Here is a 15,776-nt window from a genome sequence, read left to right on the forward strand (position 1 = left end):
CCTGTTTCCCTGACCTGGTAAGTAGACAAGTCAAGCCAATTTCCTCCCCGAGTAAACCATCCTCCGCCCTGGTCCCCCTAGTCCTTTGGTCCTAGAGTCCCGGGGTTTAGCCATCCAGCCGCCGCGTCCGTCTTGATCCGCGCTCACTGCCGCAGCACCACAAACGAAACGCCTTCCTCCACTCTGAAGGACTACAGCCCCCGGCAGGCCCCGCGACAACAGCGAAAACCACGTGACCTCGCTTCGCTGGGTGCCGCGGTCATGTGACTTCGGGAAGATGGCTACCCTGACAGCGGAGCATTTTGCAGCACTCCAGAGCCTGCTCAAGGTAAATCGAAGGGGTGGGGACAGCGTGAGGTGGCTCTTTGTCTCCGAGACTTTAGACGGAGCAGGAATTGGGGACAAATTGACCCTAGTTTGGAGCCACAACTCTGCTGCTTGTTCTCTGTGTGATCCCAGGCAAATCGTTGTGTCTTTCTGAGCTTTTAAAAAGTAAGAACAAAATATCGCTTTGACAGGAACGTAAGATAAAAAATAAAATAAAATAATGGGCATGAAGGCGCAGTACAACCTCCTGCTGTTAGTCTTTGGGACTGGTTTTCGGTATTGGTGCATTGAAGTGGTAATTGCTAGACCCACGTTGTCAGTTCCCCATTTCATCCCGTAGCCCCTCCTGCACTGCACAATTAAGAAATTATCTCCTACTGCGTCCGCCCAGCCCTCCGAATGACCTGTGCGTTCAATGTTCCCTTGAGGTCCAGATTTTCCCTACTCTCTATGACCTGTGAAAGGGGCGGGACACACTCCTGATAATCATTTGAAAAGTTGTGAGGTTGAAAGGGACCTACTTCATAGGGCTTTGTAAAGCGCAAATGAAGTAGTAGTATTATTTGAGACGGAGTCTCGCTCTGTTGTCCAGGCTGGAGAGCAGTGGCGCAATCTTGGCTCACTGCAACCTCTGCCCATCGGGTTCAAGCAATTCTATGCCTCAGCCTCCCGAGTAGCTGGGATTACAGGCGCCCGCCACCAAGCCTGGCAAATTTATGTATTTTTAGTAGAGACGGGGTTTCAACATCTTGGCCAGGCTGGTCTTGAACTCCTGACCGCGTGATCCACTCGCTTCCGCCTTCCAAAGTGTTGGGATTACAGGCGTGAGCCACCGCGCCTGGCCGGAATTATTTAACTTATGATTTGCCCTGTAGGAGAAAGGGCAGCTTTATTTTCCTTCGTAGAACTTGTCGCTAGCTATTTGCCCGTTGTCCGTCTGTCTTATAAGAATGTAAGATCCATCAGGGAACTTTCCTTTCTTCCTTTTTTTTTTTTTAAAAAAAAAAACAAAAAACACCAGGTGAAGAGGGTTGAGTTACTCTCCTCAATTTATGGCACATCATCATCATCGGTCCATGTAATAGTCTCTGTTTTGTTTTACTTATTTATTTTTTAATTGCCTTCTCAGTGTTCATTAGCATTCTCCACTCCTAAGGGGATCTACCCTTTTGTTCACAAGTGTTAATGCCCAACAAGTAGAACAATAATACCTGGCACACAGCACGTGCTCAGTAAATAGCTGTTAAATGAATTAATAAATGAAGTAACAGAGCTGGGACTGGCAATCTAGGGCTCTCAGCTCCCGACCCAGTGCCTTTTCACCTTCATTTTGGCTGCTCTGTACCTACCCCCGCCCCCATGCCTGTTGGTCTTATGCACTCTTTTCTTTTAAAAACTTTAAAAGATTAATGTGTAGTATACATACAGAAAAGTGCATAAACCATACATTTACAGTTAAATGATGTATTACACACCAATGTAACCACCACCAAAGTCAAAAAATGAAATGTTACCAGTACCCCAGAAGTCCCCCTTTCTCTCCTTCTTTGCTTCCTCACTTTCTTCCCCAACAGTAACCTCTATGTTTGCCTCTGATACAATTCATTTAATATTGCCCATGTTTGAACTTTACATAAATGGAATAATACAGCATATACTTTTTTTATGCCTGGCTTCTTTTGCTCACCATTATGTAGCAGTAGTTCATTGATTTTCATTGCTACTGTCCTATGTACTTTCTTTTCTTTTTTTAAAAAAATACTTAGACTTTTTATTATGAGATAATTATAAATCCATATGTAGTTGTAAGACATAATATAGAGAGATCCCATTTATCCTTTACTCAGTTTCCCTCAGTTCTGCAGGATTCTGCGGAACTATACATAATATAGTATATATACTATTATGTATAGTATGTATATAATATATAGTATACATACTATATACTATATACTATAGTATACATACTATATACTATATACTATAGTATATACTATATATACTATATACTATATGCTATATACTATATACTATACGCATACTATATGATATATATAGTATATAGTATACATACTATATGATGTACATAGTGTATAATATACATATATAGCATACTTACTACTATGTATAGTTCTGCATAGGGGAAATTGGGTAAAGGATAAATGGGATATCAATACCTAATGTCAAAAGTATTGATATTGACAGTCAAAATACAAAACATTTCCACCACCACAAAGATTCCTCATGAATAGCCACACCCTCCTTAACCTTTGGCATTATTCATTTCTCTAATTTTGTCATTTCAAGAATGCCATATAAATGGAATAATACAGTAAGTAACCTTCTGAGATTGACTTTTTTCACTCAGCCTAATTTTCATCCATGTTGTGTGTATCAATACTTTCCTTTTTATTGCTGAGTGGTATTCCATGTAATGATTGTCCAACAGTGTTGTATTGTGTAGTTTTCAGCATGCACATCCTATATTTCATTTTTTGAGCAATTACAAATGGTTTTGGTTTTTTTTGGTTTGTTTGTTTGTTTTGAGAGAGCCTCGCTCTTTGGCCCAGGCTACAGTTCAGTGGCACGATCTCAGCTCACTGCAACTTCTGCCTCCTGGGTTCAAGGGATTCTCATGCCTCAGTTTACCAATTAGCTAGGTAGACATAAGGTGCCCACCACCACTCCAGGCTGATTTTTTTTTTCTTTTTCTTTTCTTTCTTTCTTTTTTTTTTTTTTTTTGTATTTTTAGTAGAGACAGGGTTTCACCACGTTGGCCAGGCTGGTCTCGAACTCCTGGCCACAAGTGATCCACCGGCCTTGGCCTCCCAAAGTGCTGAGATTATAGATGTGAGCCACCACGCCCAGCCCGTATTTTTAATTTTAGTGTCCACATGTTCATTGCTAATAAATAGAAATACAACTGATTTATGTATGTTTATCTTCTACATGCAAACTTGCTAAACTCACTGTTTCTAGGAGTTTTTGGTATATTTCTTGGAACGTTCTACATAGAAAATCATGTTATTTACAAATAGAGACAGTTTTATTTCTTCCTTTCTGACCTGCACACATTTTATTTCCTTTTCTTGCCTTATTTTAGTGGCTAGAATTTTCAGTACTGTGTTGATTCAGAGTGGAGAAAGCATATATCTTGCCTTGTTCTCAGTTTTGGGGGCAAAGCATTCAGTCTTTCACCATTAAGTATAATGTTCACTGTAGGTTTTTTGTAGATACTGTTTATCAAGATAAGGAAGTTCTCTTCTATTCCTGTTTTTCTGAGGGCTTTTATCAAGAATGGATGTTTAATTTTATCAAATGCTTTCTCTGCATTGATTTATATCGTGTGATTTTCTTTGTTAATGTGATGGATTACATAGATTTGCAAATACTGAACCAGCCTTGCATCTGTGGAATAAATCCCACCTGGTCATAGTGTATAATTATATATTATATATAATTATATATAATATATAAGTATGTAATTGTATGTCTCTATTTGCTAATAAAATATTATATATATGTAACTGATCTCTATTTGCCAATATTTTGCTAAGAATTTTCGCATCTATTTTTATGAGGGATATTGGTCTGTAGTTTTCTTATTTTTCTGTACAATTTTGTGCGGTTTTGGTATCAGGGTAATACTAGCTTTGTCGCTATATAAAATTATTTAGAGAGTACTCCATCATCTTCTGTTTTTCTAGAGGAGATTGTGTAGAATCAGTTCATTCTTTTTTAAAATGTTTGTTAGAATTCTCCAGTTAAACTATCTGGGCCTAGAGACTTTTTTAGGAGCCTTAAAATTGTGAATTTAATTTTCTTCATAGTCATAGGACTATTCAGTTGATCAGTTTTATATTAGGGGAGTAGCAGTAGTTTGTGTTATTTGAGGAATTGACCCATTTTATTTAAATTATCAAATTTATGTTTATAGAATTTTTCATTAAGTTCCCCTTATCCTTTTGATGTCTGCAGGATCTGTGGTAATATCCTCTATTTCATTCCTAATACTGATAATTTGTGTCTCCCCTCTTAACTTTGTCCGTCTTGCTAAAGGTTTGTCGATTTTTATTGACATTGTCAAAGAACCAGCTGTTTGTTTCATTGATTTCTCTATTTTCAATTTCATTGGTTTCTGCTCTTATCATTGTTACTTCCACTGCTTCCTTTGGGTTTATTATGCTTTCCTTTTTATAGGTTCTTGAGGTGGGAGCTTAGATTATTGATTTGAGACTTTTCCTCTTTTCTAGTATATGCATTTAATACTATAAAATTTCATCTCACCACTTGCTAGGCTGTGTACCACAAATGTTGATATGGTGTGTTTTCATTTTCACTTATTCAGTGTAATTTTTAAAATATCCCTGAGACTTCCCCTTTGACATATGGATTATTTAGAAGTGTACTGTTTAAGTTTATAAGTGTTCAGATATTTTTCTGTTACCTTTCTGCTCTTGCTTTCTAGTTCGATTCCATTGTGGTCACATAGAACACACTCTTCATTACTTCACTTCTTTTGAATTTGATGAAGTTTGTTTTATGGCCCAGAATATGATATGTCTGGGTATGTGTTCAGTGGACGCTTGAAATGAATTTGTATTCTGCTGTTACTGGGTATTGTTTCATGAATATTAATTTAATTGATTGATGGTATTGTTAGTTCCTTCTATATCCTTGTTGAATATCTGTTTAGTTATGTCAGTTGTTGAAAGAGGAGTGTTGAAGTCCTCAGCTGTATTTGTCATTTGGTCTGTTTCTTCTTACAGTTCTGATAGTTTTTGCTTCACATATTTTCCAATTCTGTTGTTGGATACATACACATTTAGGACATCTTCCTGGTGGATAAAATCTTTCATTATTATATAATGTCCCTCTCTGTCTCTGGTAATTTTCTTCGCTAGTGAAGTTTACTTTATCTATTATTAATTTAGCCACTCTTAACTTTCCTCTGATTAATGTTTGCATGATATATCTTTTCTCATTCTTTTACTTTCAACCTGCCTTATGTCTTATATTTGAAGGGAGATTTGTTGTTGTTGTTGTTGTTGTTGTTGAGACAGGGTCTCGCTTTGTCACCCAGGCTGGAGTGCAGTGGTGCAATCTCGGCTCACCGCAGCCTTGACTTGCCAGGCTTAAGAAATCTTCCCGCCTCAGCCTTCCGAGTAGCTGCTGCTACAGGCAAGCGCCACTATGCCTGGCTAATTTTTGTATTTTTTTGTAGAGAGGGGATTTTACCATGTTGCCCAGCCTCGTCTTAAACTTTTGGGCTCAAGCTATCCACCTGCCGTGGCCTCCCAAAATGCTGGGATTACAAGCCTGAGCCACCATGCCTGGCCAAGAGTTTCTTATAGGTAGCATTTGAGTCGAATTTTTAATCCACTCTGCCAATTTTTGTCTTTTAATTGGTACACTTAGACCATTTACATTTAATATAATTATTTGTATGTTAGGGCGTTAAGTCTACTATTTTATTTTTGTTTTCTGCCTGTTCTCTCTTGATTTTTCTTTCATTTTACTTTTTCCTGCCTTCCCATAGGTTATTTTAACATTTTTTTAGAATCTCATTTTGGTTTATCTGTAATGTTTTAAAGTGCATTTCTTTTTATAGCCTTTTTAGTGGTTGCCGTAATTACTACATTCTATATACGTAACTTATCACAGTCTATTGGTGTCATCATTTTACCAGTTAGGGCAAAGTATAGAAACTTTACCTCCCTTTATACCTCTTTATCTTCCCTCATTTATAATTGTCTTAAATATTTCCTCTTTATACATTTAGAGCCACATCAGATATATTATATTTTTTGCTTCAGCCTTCAAACATAATAGAAAACTCAAGAAAAGAAAGAAAGCCTACAGTATCTATCCATGTTTTTGTTTGCCCTGTTCTGTCTTCCTGATTGTGATGGTTTATTTTAGGTGTCGACTTGATTGAGGGATGCCTAGATGGTTGGTGAAACATTGTTTCTGAGTGTGAGAGGGTGTTGCCAGAGAAAATTGTTGTGTGAGTCAGTGGACAAAGAGAGGAAGACCTGCCCTCAATGTGGGCAGGTACCATCCCATTGGCTGGGGACCCAACTGGGCCAAACAGGTGGAAGATGGGGGATTCCCTTTCTCTCTGTTCTCTCCCTTCCTTCTAAAGCAAGATGCCTTTTCTCCTCCTACCCTTGGACATCAGACTCTGGGTTCTTCATTTTTTGGACTCTGGGACTTGCACCAGTGGCTCTCAGTCTTTTGGCCTCAAGCTAGGGGCTGTACCATCAGCTTCCCTGGTTCTGAGGTTGCCAGACTTTGACTAAGCCAAGCTGCCAGCTTCTCTGATCCTCCAGCTTGCCTCTGTAATCATGTGACCCATTTCCCCCTAATAAATCCCCTCTTACATACCCTGTTGGTTTTGTCTCTCTGGAGAGCTCTGGCTAGTACACTGGTGTTCCACGGTTTCTTGTTTCGTTGTTTCATATCTGTTTAGAGAATTTGTTTTAACCAGTCTTTTACGGCAGATCTTGTGACAGATATTCTTAGTCTTTCTTCAACTGAGAATGTCTCGATTTCTTCTTCATTCCTGAAGGATATTTTTGCTGGGTGTAGGATTCCAGGTTGACAGGTTTTTTTTCCCTTTCAGCACCTGAAAAATATTGTCACTTCTTTCTTGCTTCCGTGGTTTCTGATACGAAATCTGCTTTCATTCTAATTGGTTTTTTTAAATAGGTAAGGTGTCATTTTTCTCTGCTTTAAATATTTTTTTCTTTGTCTTTCATTTTCGAAGTTCAACTATATGTCTGGGTATGAATTTCTTTGGATTTATCCTGTTTAGGGTTCACTCAGGTTCTTGAAATATATAGGAGTATGTCTCTAAGTAAACTTCAGAAGTTTTGAGCTATTATTTCTTTGAATATTCTTTCAGTCTTGCCCTCTTTTATCATCTCCTTCCAGGACTCCAATGATATAAATGTTAGGTTTTTCATTATAGTCCCACACGTCCCTGAGGCTTTGTTCATAATTTTGTCTCTTTTCTCTGCTTTTCTGAGTGGGTACTTTCTACTTCTCTGTCTTCTGGTTCACTGATTCTTTCCTCTATTCTTTCCATTTTGGTGCTGAGCCCATCTACTGAGCTTTTTATTTTGGTTATTTTATTTTTCAGTTTTAAAATTTCCATTTTGTTGTTCTTTATATCTTCTATTTCTTGGCTGAGGAGGCGATTTTAAAAATTGTTTCAAGCAAGTTCATAATTATTTGTTGAAGCATATTTATCCTGGATACTTAAAATTCTTTGTCAGATAATTTTAACATCTGTCATCTTGGTGTTGACATCTATTGATTACCTTTTTTCATTCAGTTTGAGATCTTTCTGGTTCTTGGTTTGATGAATGATTTTCAGTGAAAACCTGGACATTTTCATATTATGTTCTGAGAATGGATTTTATTTAAATTTTATGTTTTAGCTGGCTTTCTGTGGCACTGCTTAGGCAGGGGAAGGGGGTGCCACCTCATTACTATCAGTTGGAAGTTGAAGTCCAGGTTCCCCACTTGGCGTCTGTTGATACCTGAAAGTAGAGGTTCCTTGTTACCAGTGGGTAGGGGTGGAATCTCTGACTCCACGTGGTCTCCACTAGTATCACAGAATGATAAGGCTTGTTACCAGCTGGGGGGGATAAATGTCCCAGCTTCCTACTTGGCTTTCTCTGACACCTCCCCAGCAGGAGTGTTGGGGTACCTCATTATAGCCTCACAAGTCTTCTCACTCAGGTCTAGGCCTTCCACTCAGCCTTTTTTGACATAGAGGTGGGTGGGGCTGCAGTTTTTCTGTGATATTTGGCTTGAGTGTAGCAGTTGTCATCTAAAAAGTTTTCTGTCTTGCGAGGCTGCCCCTTTGTTGGTCCTTTAGCTAGACAGAACAGCTATTTATTGTGGCGTTTTTTTCCCCTCTGCATCCATTGTCATTTCCAGGTTGCCCTCTTCTTCAGCTGAAAGTCTGGGATATATGAAGCAAAAAAAATCTGAGGAACTCACCATTGTGTCATTCCTTGTATTATGAGGTCCCTAGCAGATCTGCCTCCTTCTCTCCCGCTTCCAGAGTCTTATGCATGTTTTCTGTATAGTGTCCAGAGTTTTTGGTTGTACCTAGCAGAAAGATTAGGGAAAAGTATATCTATCTGATTTTCCTAGAATCCAGTCTTATGTACCTTTAAAATTTAAGTCTCAAAGGTATCATGTATGACTAAGACATTATTACTCAAAACATGTGTTTTCAGAGTCTGAGTTTTTTTTTTTTCTTTTTTCCTATCTGTGATTTAATTCATAGGCCTCCTCAAAAGATGTTGTCAGACAGCTGTGTCAAGAAAGCTTTTCCAGTTCAGCCCTTGGCTCGAAAAAACTCTTGGATATTACATGTTCCAGCTTGTCTGTGACCCAGGAGGAGGCAGAGGAAGTAAGTGTGGTCAGAAATGACCTTTGGCCACTGGCCCTCTTATTAGTCTCTTTCTTGACTTCCCGGTCATTGCCATGTCCAAGGAAAATCCCTTGAAACATCTGTTGACACTGTAGCAAACTTTGATAAATGGGACATGAATGGGAGAGCTGTACCCAGAATCAGAACTCCTGACCATTTTCTTTCAGACCTATTACCTAGACAGTGTGGAACAAAAGCCAACCTTTCTGTGATTTTCTTTTCCAACCTGTAACTTGCTGATGCTCGTAAATTGTTAGCTGGATAGCTTAGGGCAGACTTTTCAGGGATCTTTGAACAGAAGCTTTGAGGCCTGCGTAAGATTCAGGAGTAGGCACTGCTAGATTCCATCAGGCTTCCTGAGGGGTGCTTTGTGTATCTCTCTCCCTCCTCACCCCTCTGTCCCACAGAAAGTCCCCTTCTCCTCAGCTCACCTGATCTCAGCAGGTAGCCAAGAGGGGGATTAAGGTAACTTGTGGTAAGTTATTATGTAGCAGTGACAGCCTTATCTTTCCAAGGCAAATATGTTTTTTAAACAGCAGTTTCTTCATCTAAATGGGCCTATGTTTTTGGATTTTTTTTATTTTTGAGACACGGTCTCGTTTTGTTATCCAGGCTGGAGGGCAGTGGCATGAACATGGCTCACTGCAGCCTCAACGCCCCGGGCTCAGGCAGTCCTCCCACCTCAGCCCCACGAGTAGCTGGGACTGCAGGCATATGCCACAATGCCTGGCTAATTTTTGTATTTTTTGTAGAGACAGGATTTTGCCATGTTGCCCAGGCTGGTCTTGAACTCCTGAGCTCAAGCAATCCACCCACCTCAGGCTGGGATTACAGGCATGAGCCACTGCACCTGGCCTATGTTTTTTGTTTTAATTCTGGACCTTGTTTATTGAAATGAGCTGTAGAAAAGTAAAAGGAAAAAGCAAGGTTATGGAAGTGATTTGGAGACTTATTTTGGGTTCCCCCCAAAGTAGATTATTTGGGAGATGATTCTAGAAAACACAAAGCAGTGGGGAAAATCAAACAGGGGAGGCAAGTCAGTAAAAGAGGATGTTAAGAGCAATTACTGCTATGGAAAACTGGGACCCTATAAGAAACCAAGTAGAACACCTCTCAGAATTGTTCCCCAGGAAGACAGAGAGGCTTGGCCATTTATCCATGAACACCCACTCTCATTGGTGGAAGGTTAACTTCCCTTCACTGCCGGGTCGTGTCAGATAATCTGCAGTGATATCAGAGAAAGCCCTAAAGCAGAGAAACAGTTACCTCCAGAGAGCTTTTTTAGGTTAGCTAAGTATTACTCTATTCACAAGACCACCATAAACCACTCTTACACTTCGAAGTTACAGATTCACTTAGAAGGACCTAGGATGGGAACACAGCATTTTAGCAGGATGGGCAGACATGCCTCTTCCCAGGAGGAACCCGCACAGCCGGCCAGGAGCTGTTTGTTCTCTTTGCCCTCCTAGGCGACAGTTGAGAGGAAAGGACATGAATCCTACCACCCTGGATTCAAGGCCCTCACTCCATAGGAGCCACTATCTCATGTCACAGTTCAGCAAGCACAGCTTCAGGTTCTCGAAAGCAGCCTGTAGCCACACATAGGCAAGTCCAGAGCTACAGGCACCCCAGGTATTTATGCAGTCCTCTCAGTCCAGAGGCTTGGACCAGTGCAGTGTTGCTTAGTAACACAGCTGACTTTGCACTGCTCTCAGGTTACCAGGGAAACAGCACCAGAAAGTTAACTGAAGGTCAGATTCTCATGCAGAAGGAAAAGGGCTATATTAACTCTTTGCCCACAAGTGGAGAGTTTCTGGCAAGCTGTCAGCTTCCTAGGTCAGGCAGCTGCATCTGTCTTCTAAAGCAACAGGTGAACTCTGAGGCAGGCCAAGGCATGTGGGGCATGAGCATGTGCCACAGAGGCCTCTGGACTTGTGACTCAGTTGAATGACCATAGCAGTGTGCAGCCTTCGGGATGTAGAGCCCTGCCCCTGGCCCTGCCTTGTGCCCCCTGCCTGCTGCTTCTGTTGCAGCTACAGGTGGTTCCGTTATCTTGCAGCTGCTCCAGGCTCTGCACCGCCTCACTAGGCTGGTGGCATTCCGTGACCTGTCCTCTGCCGAGGCGATTCTGGCTCTCTTTCCCGAAAATTTCCACCAAAACCTCAAAAACCTGCTGACAAAGATCATCCTAGAACATGTGTAAGTGCTCATTTCTTGAAAGTCCCTTCTAACTTTTACATTTCTTATTATTTTTATTCTCATTCTAGAAGTAATAATATGCTCATTGTTGAAAACTTAGGAAGCCCAGATAAGCAAAAAGAAAATAAGACACCTATCATTCCACCAGCCAGAGGTTAGCGGTAGTCTTTTCTTAATGGAAAGCCTTTTAAAATATGTTTTTTTTTTCTCTTTACACCTCTATAAGAGGTTAATGTTTTGTTTTTGTCTTTACAAAATGGATCATGCTGTTTTGTAACTTGCTTATTTTCTGTTAACAGTATTAACGATAGTGAAATTTCAGGTCAATATTTACCTTCAGTATCATTGTAATGGTTAAACATATCCTGTTATAGGAAGAAATGATGTATAATTTTAAAATTTCTTAGTGTTGGACACTGAGGCTGTTGGCAGTTTTTCATTTCAGTGAACAATTTACAATGAAAACTTTGCTCATGTGCTTAATTATTTTTTTACTGGGTTAAAGGTAATGGACATTTTGAGGGTTTGGCCTTAAATGTTCAAGTTGGCCATTAGAAAGATTGCAGTATTTTTCCACAGTAGTAGGATACAAGTGTACCCCTCTCGCTACACCTTCACTGAGGGGATTTTTTTCTTACATTTTTCCCAGTTCCACAAATGGCAAATGGTACCTCATTTCAGTGTCCCTATCTTTGACACTAGTGATGTCAGATATATTTTTCATATGTTTAATTGATCTTTTTTTTTCTTTTGTGAAGTATCTGTATATTTTCTTGACTGGGAAGTTCCTTTTAAACACGTACCTTTTAAGCAGAATTGATTAACTGTTGGTTAGCAGAAGGCTTGAACAGACCTCTCGAATAGCAATAACTGATAATGCCTATTTACCAAGGGTTTTATTGTATTTTAAGAACTTTCTCATACATGATCACATTTTATTATGTTTGTTGTAGCATTAGTCAGGTCTTTTTGGATGTGTTTTTGCAGAAGATGCAATATTTGTGTATGTAGTAGGTGCTCAATAAAGAGAAGATAAGTTGACCTTTTATTCTGTTTTGTCTTTGAACAAAATCACAAAAGAACAATAGCACAATAAGATTACAATACATTGTATTTTCTTCTTTTTTGTCCTAAACTATGAAAACTGACAACACTTATGGCCTTAACATCACTGAGCTTTGTAAAACAAATAAACAAAAGACTTTCTTGGAGGGAGGGGTTTCTGTGGTCCTTTCCTATTAGCAGGTGATGACAGGTCTGAAGACCACAGGAAGGACCAGGTCCCCTCTCTGTCAGAAGAGTCAGTCTCATCCCCTTTCCATTATTTTTTCCTCATCTTTCCCTCTTAAACAGGTCTACTTGGAGAACCGAAGCCCAGGCAAATCAGAGTGAGTACCAATAAATCTGCCCTGCCCTTCTTACTTGTCTCCCCAGTCCCAGCTCTCAGTCTGTCAAGTGATCAGAGATTTCGACAGAAACCAAAGTGAACCATTCTAGTCTCAACTCATACTCTGTGTATGGTGGGTTTTTTTCCCTAATTCTACTTTTTAACTTTTTTCTGATATAAACATTATTGTATAGGCATGTTGTTAAAAAACAGAAATATCCAAAGCAGAAAGTGAAGTACTTAATATTTCAATTGTGAAAAAAATTAACAATAATCAAAAATAGTTTGAAAGGCTGAATAAAAGTCCATGTTTAATAAATGGTCATTACAGTAACTCTGAGCCAGCCACGGTGCTGGAGCAGTTAATCTGCATTAAGTCATTTAGTCCTCCCGACACCCTGTGAGCTAGGCTGATGAGCAAACAGAAGCTCAGAGGTTAGATAAGTGGTAGTACCTATATTCAAGTCAAGTCCGTTTATCTCTAAAACAAGAGCTCTTACCAGTATTGATGAAGCTACACATTTCCTAAGCCTCAGGCCATGATTTCTTCTCTGTCTTATGTCACTTCTCATTCTGCCCTAACATCTGGAGGGCTGGGTGTTCAGGTAGAAGGCTGCATATGCTGCCACTGTGAATTAGTACTAAGTGCAGGCAGCACAGAGCAATGGGTAAGGCACATGACTCTCTGTGGGTCTCGGGCTATGTTTATCTGTCTCTCTCAGAGACCTGCTGCATAGACCAATGCCTTGCATGTGTGCAGTCCTCAGAGCCGCCTGTCGTAGAATAAATGCTTGGTAAACACAGGCGGCATGAGCATTGAGCTGAGCTGTTCCTTCCGCAGTCTCTCTGCCACGCCTGGTCGATCTGGACTGGAGAGTGGATATCAAAACCTCCTCAGACAGCATCAGCCGCATGGCCGTCCCCACCTGCCTGCTCCAGATGAAGGTACATTCACTATCATGCCATTAGAAAGAAGAGGCAGCACCCCTGTGGCCATCTAAAACACCAGTCTCCAAGTTTTGGGATCTCTAACCCATATATTTTTTTAAATTACCATCCCCTTTATCCTCCTTTGTTTAGTTACAATGTGTATGTGTACTACTGCAGTAACATATTATGGACATATTAAAACAATAAAACAAATACAAAACATATTTTTAAAATAATTTGCTGATACCTAAAGGTAACCCTATACTCTTAGCAGTTTAGCTTTAACAATAGTAGTGTGCTTCCAGATTTTGAATAGCCTGCCTGATCATTTCAGTGTACTTTAGCAACTTCTTGTTCAGTGATTAGGCTGTCATTATTTGTAATGTGGCTGCTCAAGAGTTTCTACTAGTCGCTGGGCGCAGTGGCTCACGCCTGTAATCCCAGAACTTTGGGAGGCCGAGGTGGGCGGATCATGAGGTCAAGAGATCAAGACCATCCTGGCCAACATGGTGAAACTCCGTCTCTACCAAAAATACAAAAATAAGCCGGGCGTGGTGGCGGGCGCCTATAGTCCCGGCTACTCAGGAGGCTGAGGGAGGAGAATTGCTTGAACCCAGGAGGTGGAGATTGCAGTGAGCCGAGATCACACCACTGCACTCCCGCCTGGTGAAAGAGTGCGACTCCGTCTCAAAAAAAAAAAAGTTTCTACTAGCAGCTGGAGAAGTGTCAGGTCTTCATTTTCTTCCTCACATACCTTTGCTTCATTGGTGTTGTCTTCATTTTATAGTTATTTTCAGGAATCTTTTTAAGCTACATATCCATTTTGTAGTGTTTGTTTAGTTAAAACTAGAAATGTAATGCTGTATCTACATAACCAGACACCCAGAAATTTACCACTTGTAAGAAAATGAAGAAGTAAGGGTGCCTCTAGCAATTAAGTTTTAAATATTAGTGAAGCTTAACTTCTTTATTTTTTAAAACTAAAGGTTGTAAGATTGTTCCTGCATCCCAGTGCAGGATTGTCTTAAGTATCCAACAGAGTCTGCTCCTTAAAGTACCAATGTAAACACACGTAATGTTTTCTTACTTGAATGCTGAGAGTTAGGGTATCAGAGAGGTGAGTGAGCCTTGGCTTGGCCTTCTTTGTTACCTACCCAAGGCACTTGTTGCAAATGGAGACTGACCCAGGCCTCTGAGGCATCTCCTGTACTCTCCCTTACTGCTAAATGATCCAAGGGCTGGTACTCTCTAGTGCTTAGGAAAGAGCCTCTCTTCAGAGGTTCAGCAGAACTGAGCTCAGCCTCGCAGGTTCAGGACTCACTTACAGGGAGATAGGAAAAGAGGCAGCTTTGACTTTCTGGGCTGTGTTCTCTTTTCAGATCCAAGAAGATCCCAGCCTATGTGGAGACAAACCCTCCATCTCAGCTGTCACCGTGGAGCTGAGCAAAGAAACACTGGACACCATGTTAGATGGCCTGGGCCGCATCCGAGACCAACTCTCTGCCGTGGCCAGTAAATGATCCAGCCAGCTGCCAGGGCCACTGCCATGACCCAGCTGCTCATGAGTGATAAATGTCTCCCCATATGCAGGCTGCCCTTGCAGCTGCAGCTGACAACAGGCAGGATGGTGGGAACAGCAGGGGGCTACTGCCATCCAGAAGTTACAGTTGGATTGGGAAGAAGCAGCCAGATCCCCCGCTGTTCTCCTCACTCATCTTCTTTCTCTTTCTGAAGCTGGAGAGCAGAAGGCCCATCTTTGAAAAGCTCCTGAGTGCAACTTAATTACCACCATGGCAGGGTGAGGGAACATTTGCGTCGTCAGCTGCCTCTGCATAGCTGTTTGGGAAATTCAGGCCCAAATCATGCAGCCTATCCAATAAGTTTATTTCCAACATTAGCTCTAATTAGTTCATTTCCAATCCCAGAACACATGGAGGGAATCAGACAGGTGATGCCAGCAGTTCCCGCTCCTCTGTCAGGGAAGCCAGGCAGAGCCCACAGAGCATGGTCCATCCAGAGTGTTCCCTGAGCCCCCTCCACCATACTGGAACCCCTCTTCAGTGTAGAAAGTCTGAAATGGGTGCTAATTCCCTTCTTCATGAAACCAGGGCCCTCTTCCTTCATCTAATGCAGCCACTCCTAGGTGAATAAGTAGAAATAATTGGAAATAAACAACAGTTCTAAAACTTCCATGATTTTTGTAGCTTCTTTTGTCCCCAAGTTGAAGCCTTTGGCCAGTACTTTCTTTAGTTTTTAAAGATGATCCCAACTTCCTAATTCCCAGCTAAGCCCTTGACCCATGGTGTGACATGAAATCAGGCAAATGAATTGCACCACCTTCTGTGTTTTCACCTGTTACGTAGAACAAAAGGAAGCAAGGTGGCCAGGCGCAATGGCTCACGCCTGTAATCCCAGCACTTTGGGAGGCCGAGGCAGGCAGATCATTAGGTCAGGAGATCGAGACCGCGGTGAAACCCTGTC

General features: G+C 40.9%; 1 protein-coding gene across 3 annotated transcripts; it reads left to right on the top strand.

The window, feature by feature from the left end:
* The first annotated feature begins 247 nt into the window (after positions 1 to 247).
* On the top strand, positions 248 to 15,485 carry COMMD9 (COMM domain containing 9). 3 transcript variants are annotated; one of them, XM_054440698.2, is made up of 6 exons: positions 248 to 328; positions 8,633 to 8,758; positions 10,839 to 10,978; positions 12,332 to 12,366; positions 13,207 to 13,310; positions 14,675 to 15,485. In XM_054440698.2, exons 1-6 carry the CDS (start codon positions 278 to 280, stop codon positions 14,813 to 14,815), a joined length of 597 nt encoding a protein of 198 aa, XP_054296673.2. In that variant the 5' UTR covers positions 248 to 277; the 3' UTR covers positions 14,816 to 15,485. The 3 variants fall into 3 exon arrangements, with proteins under 3 accessions (XP_054296673.2, XP_063527049.1, XP_054296675.2); XM_063670979.1 differs by lacking the exon at positions 13,207 to 13,310 and having other exon boundaries at positions 255 to 328; XM_054440700.2 differs by lacking the exon at positions 12,332 to 12,366 and having other exon boundaries at positions 255 to 328; positions 14,675 to 14,811.
* Positions 15,486 to 15,776: the final 291 nt, after the last annotated feature.

This window comes from Pongo pygmaeus, chromosome 9 (assembly GCF_028885625.2).
Source record: "Pongo pygmaeus isolate AG05252 chromosome 9, NHGRI_mPonPyg2-v2.0_pri, whole genome shotgun sequence".
Lineage (NCBI taxonomy): Eukaryota > Metazoa > Chordata > Mammalia > Primates > Hominidae > Pongo > Pongo pygmaeus.

Coding starts and splice junctions, on each gene's coding strand:
- COMMD9 (XM_054440698.2), top strand. CDS start 278: ATGGCTACCCTGACAGCGGAGCATTTTGCAGCACTCCAGAGCCTGCTC. Junction 10,979..12,331: donor AAGATCATCCTAGAACATGT/GTAAGTGCTCAT, acceptor CCTCTTAAACAG/GTCTACTTGGAGAACCGAAG. Junction 12,367..13,206: donor CGAAGCCCAGGCAAATCAGA/GTGAGTACCAAT, acceptor TTCCTTCCGCAG/TCTCTCTGCCACGCCTGGTC.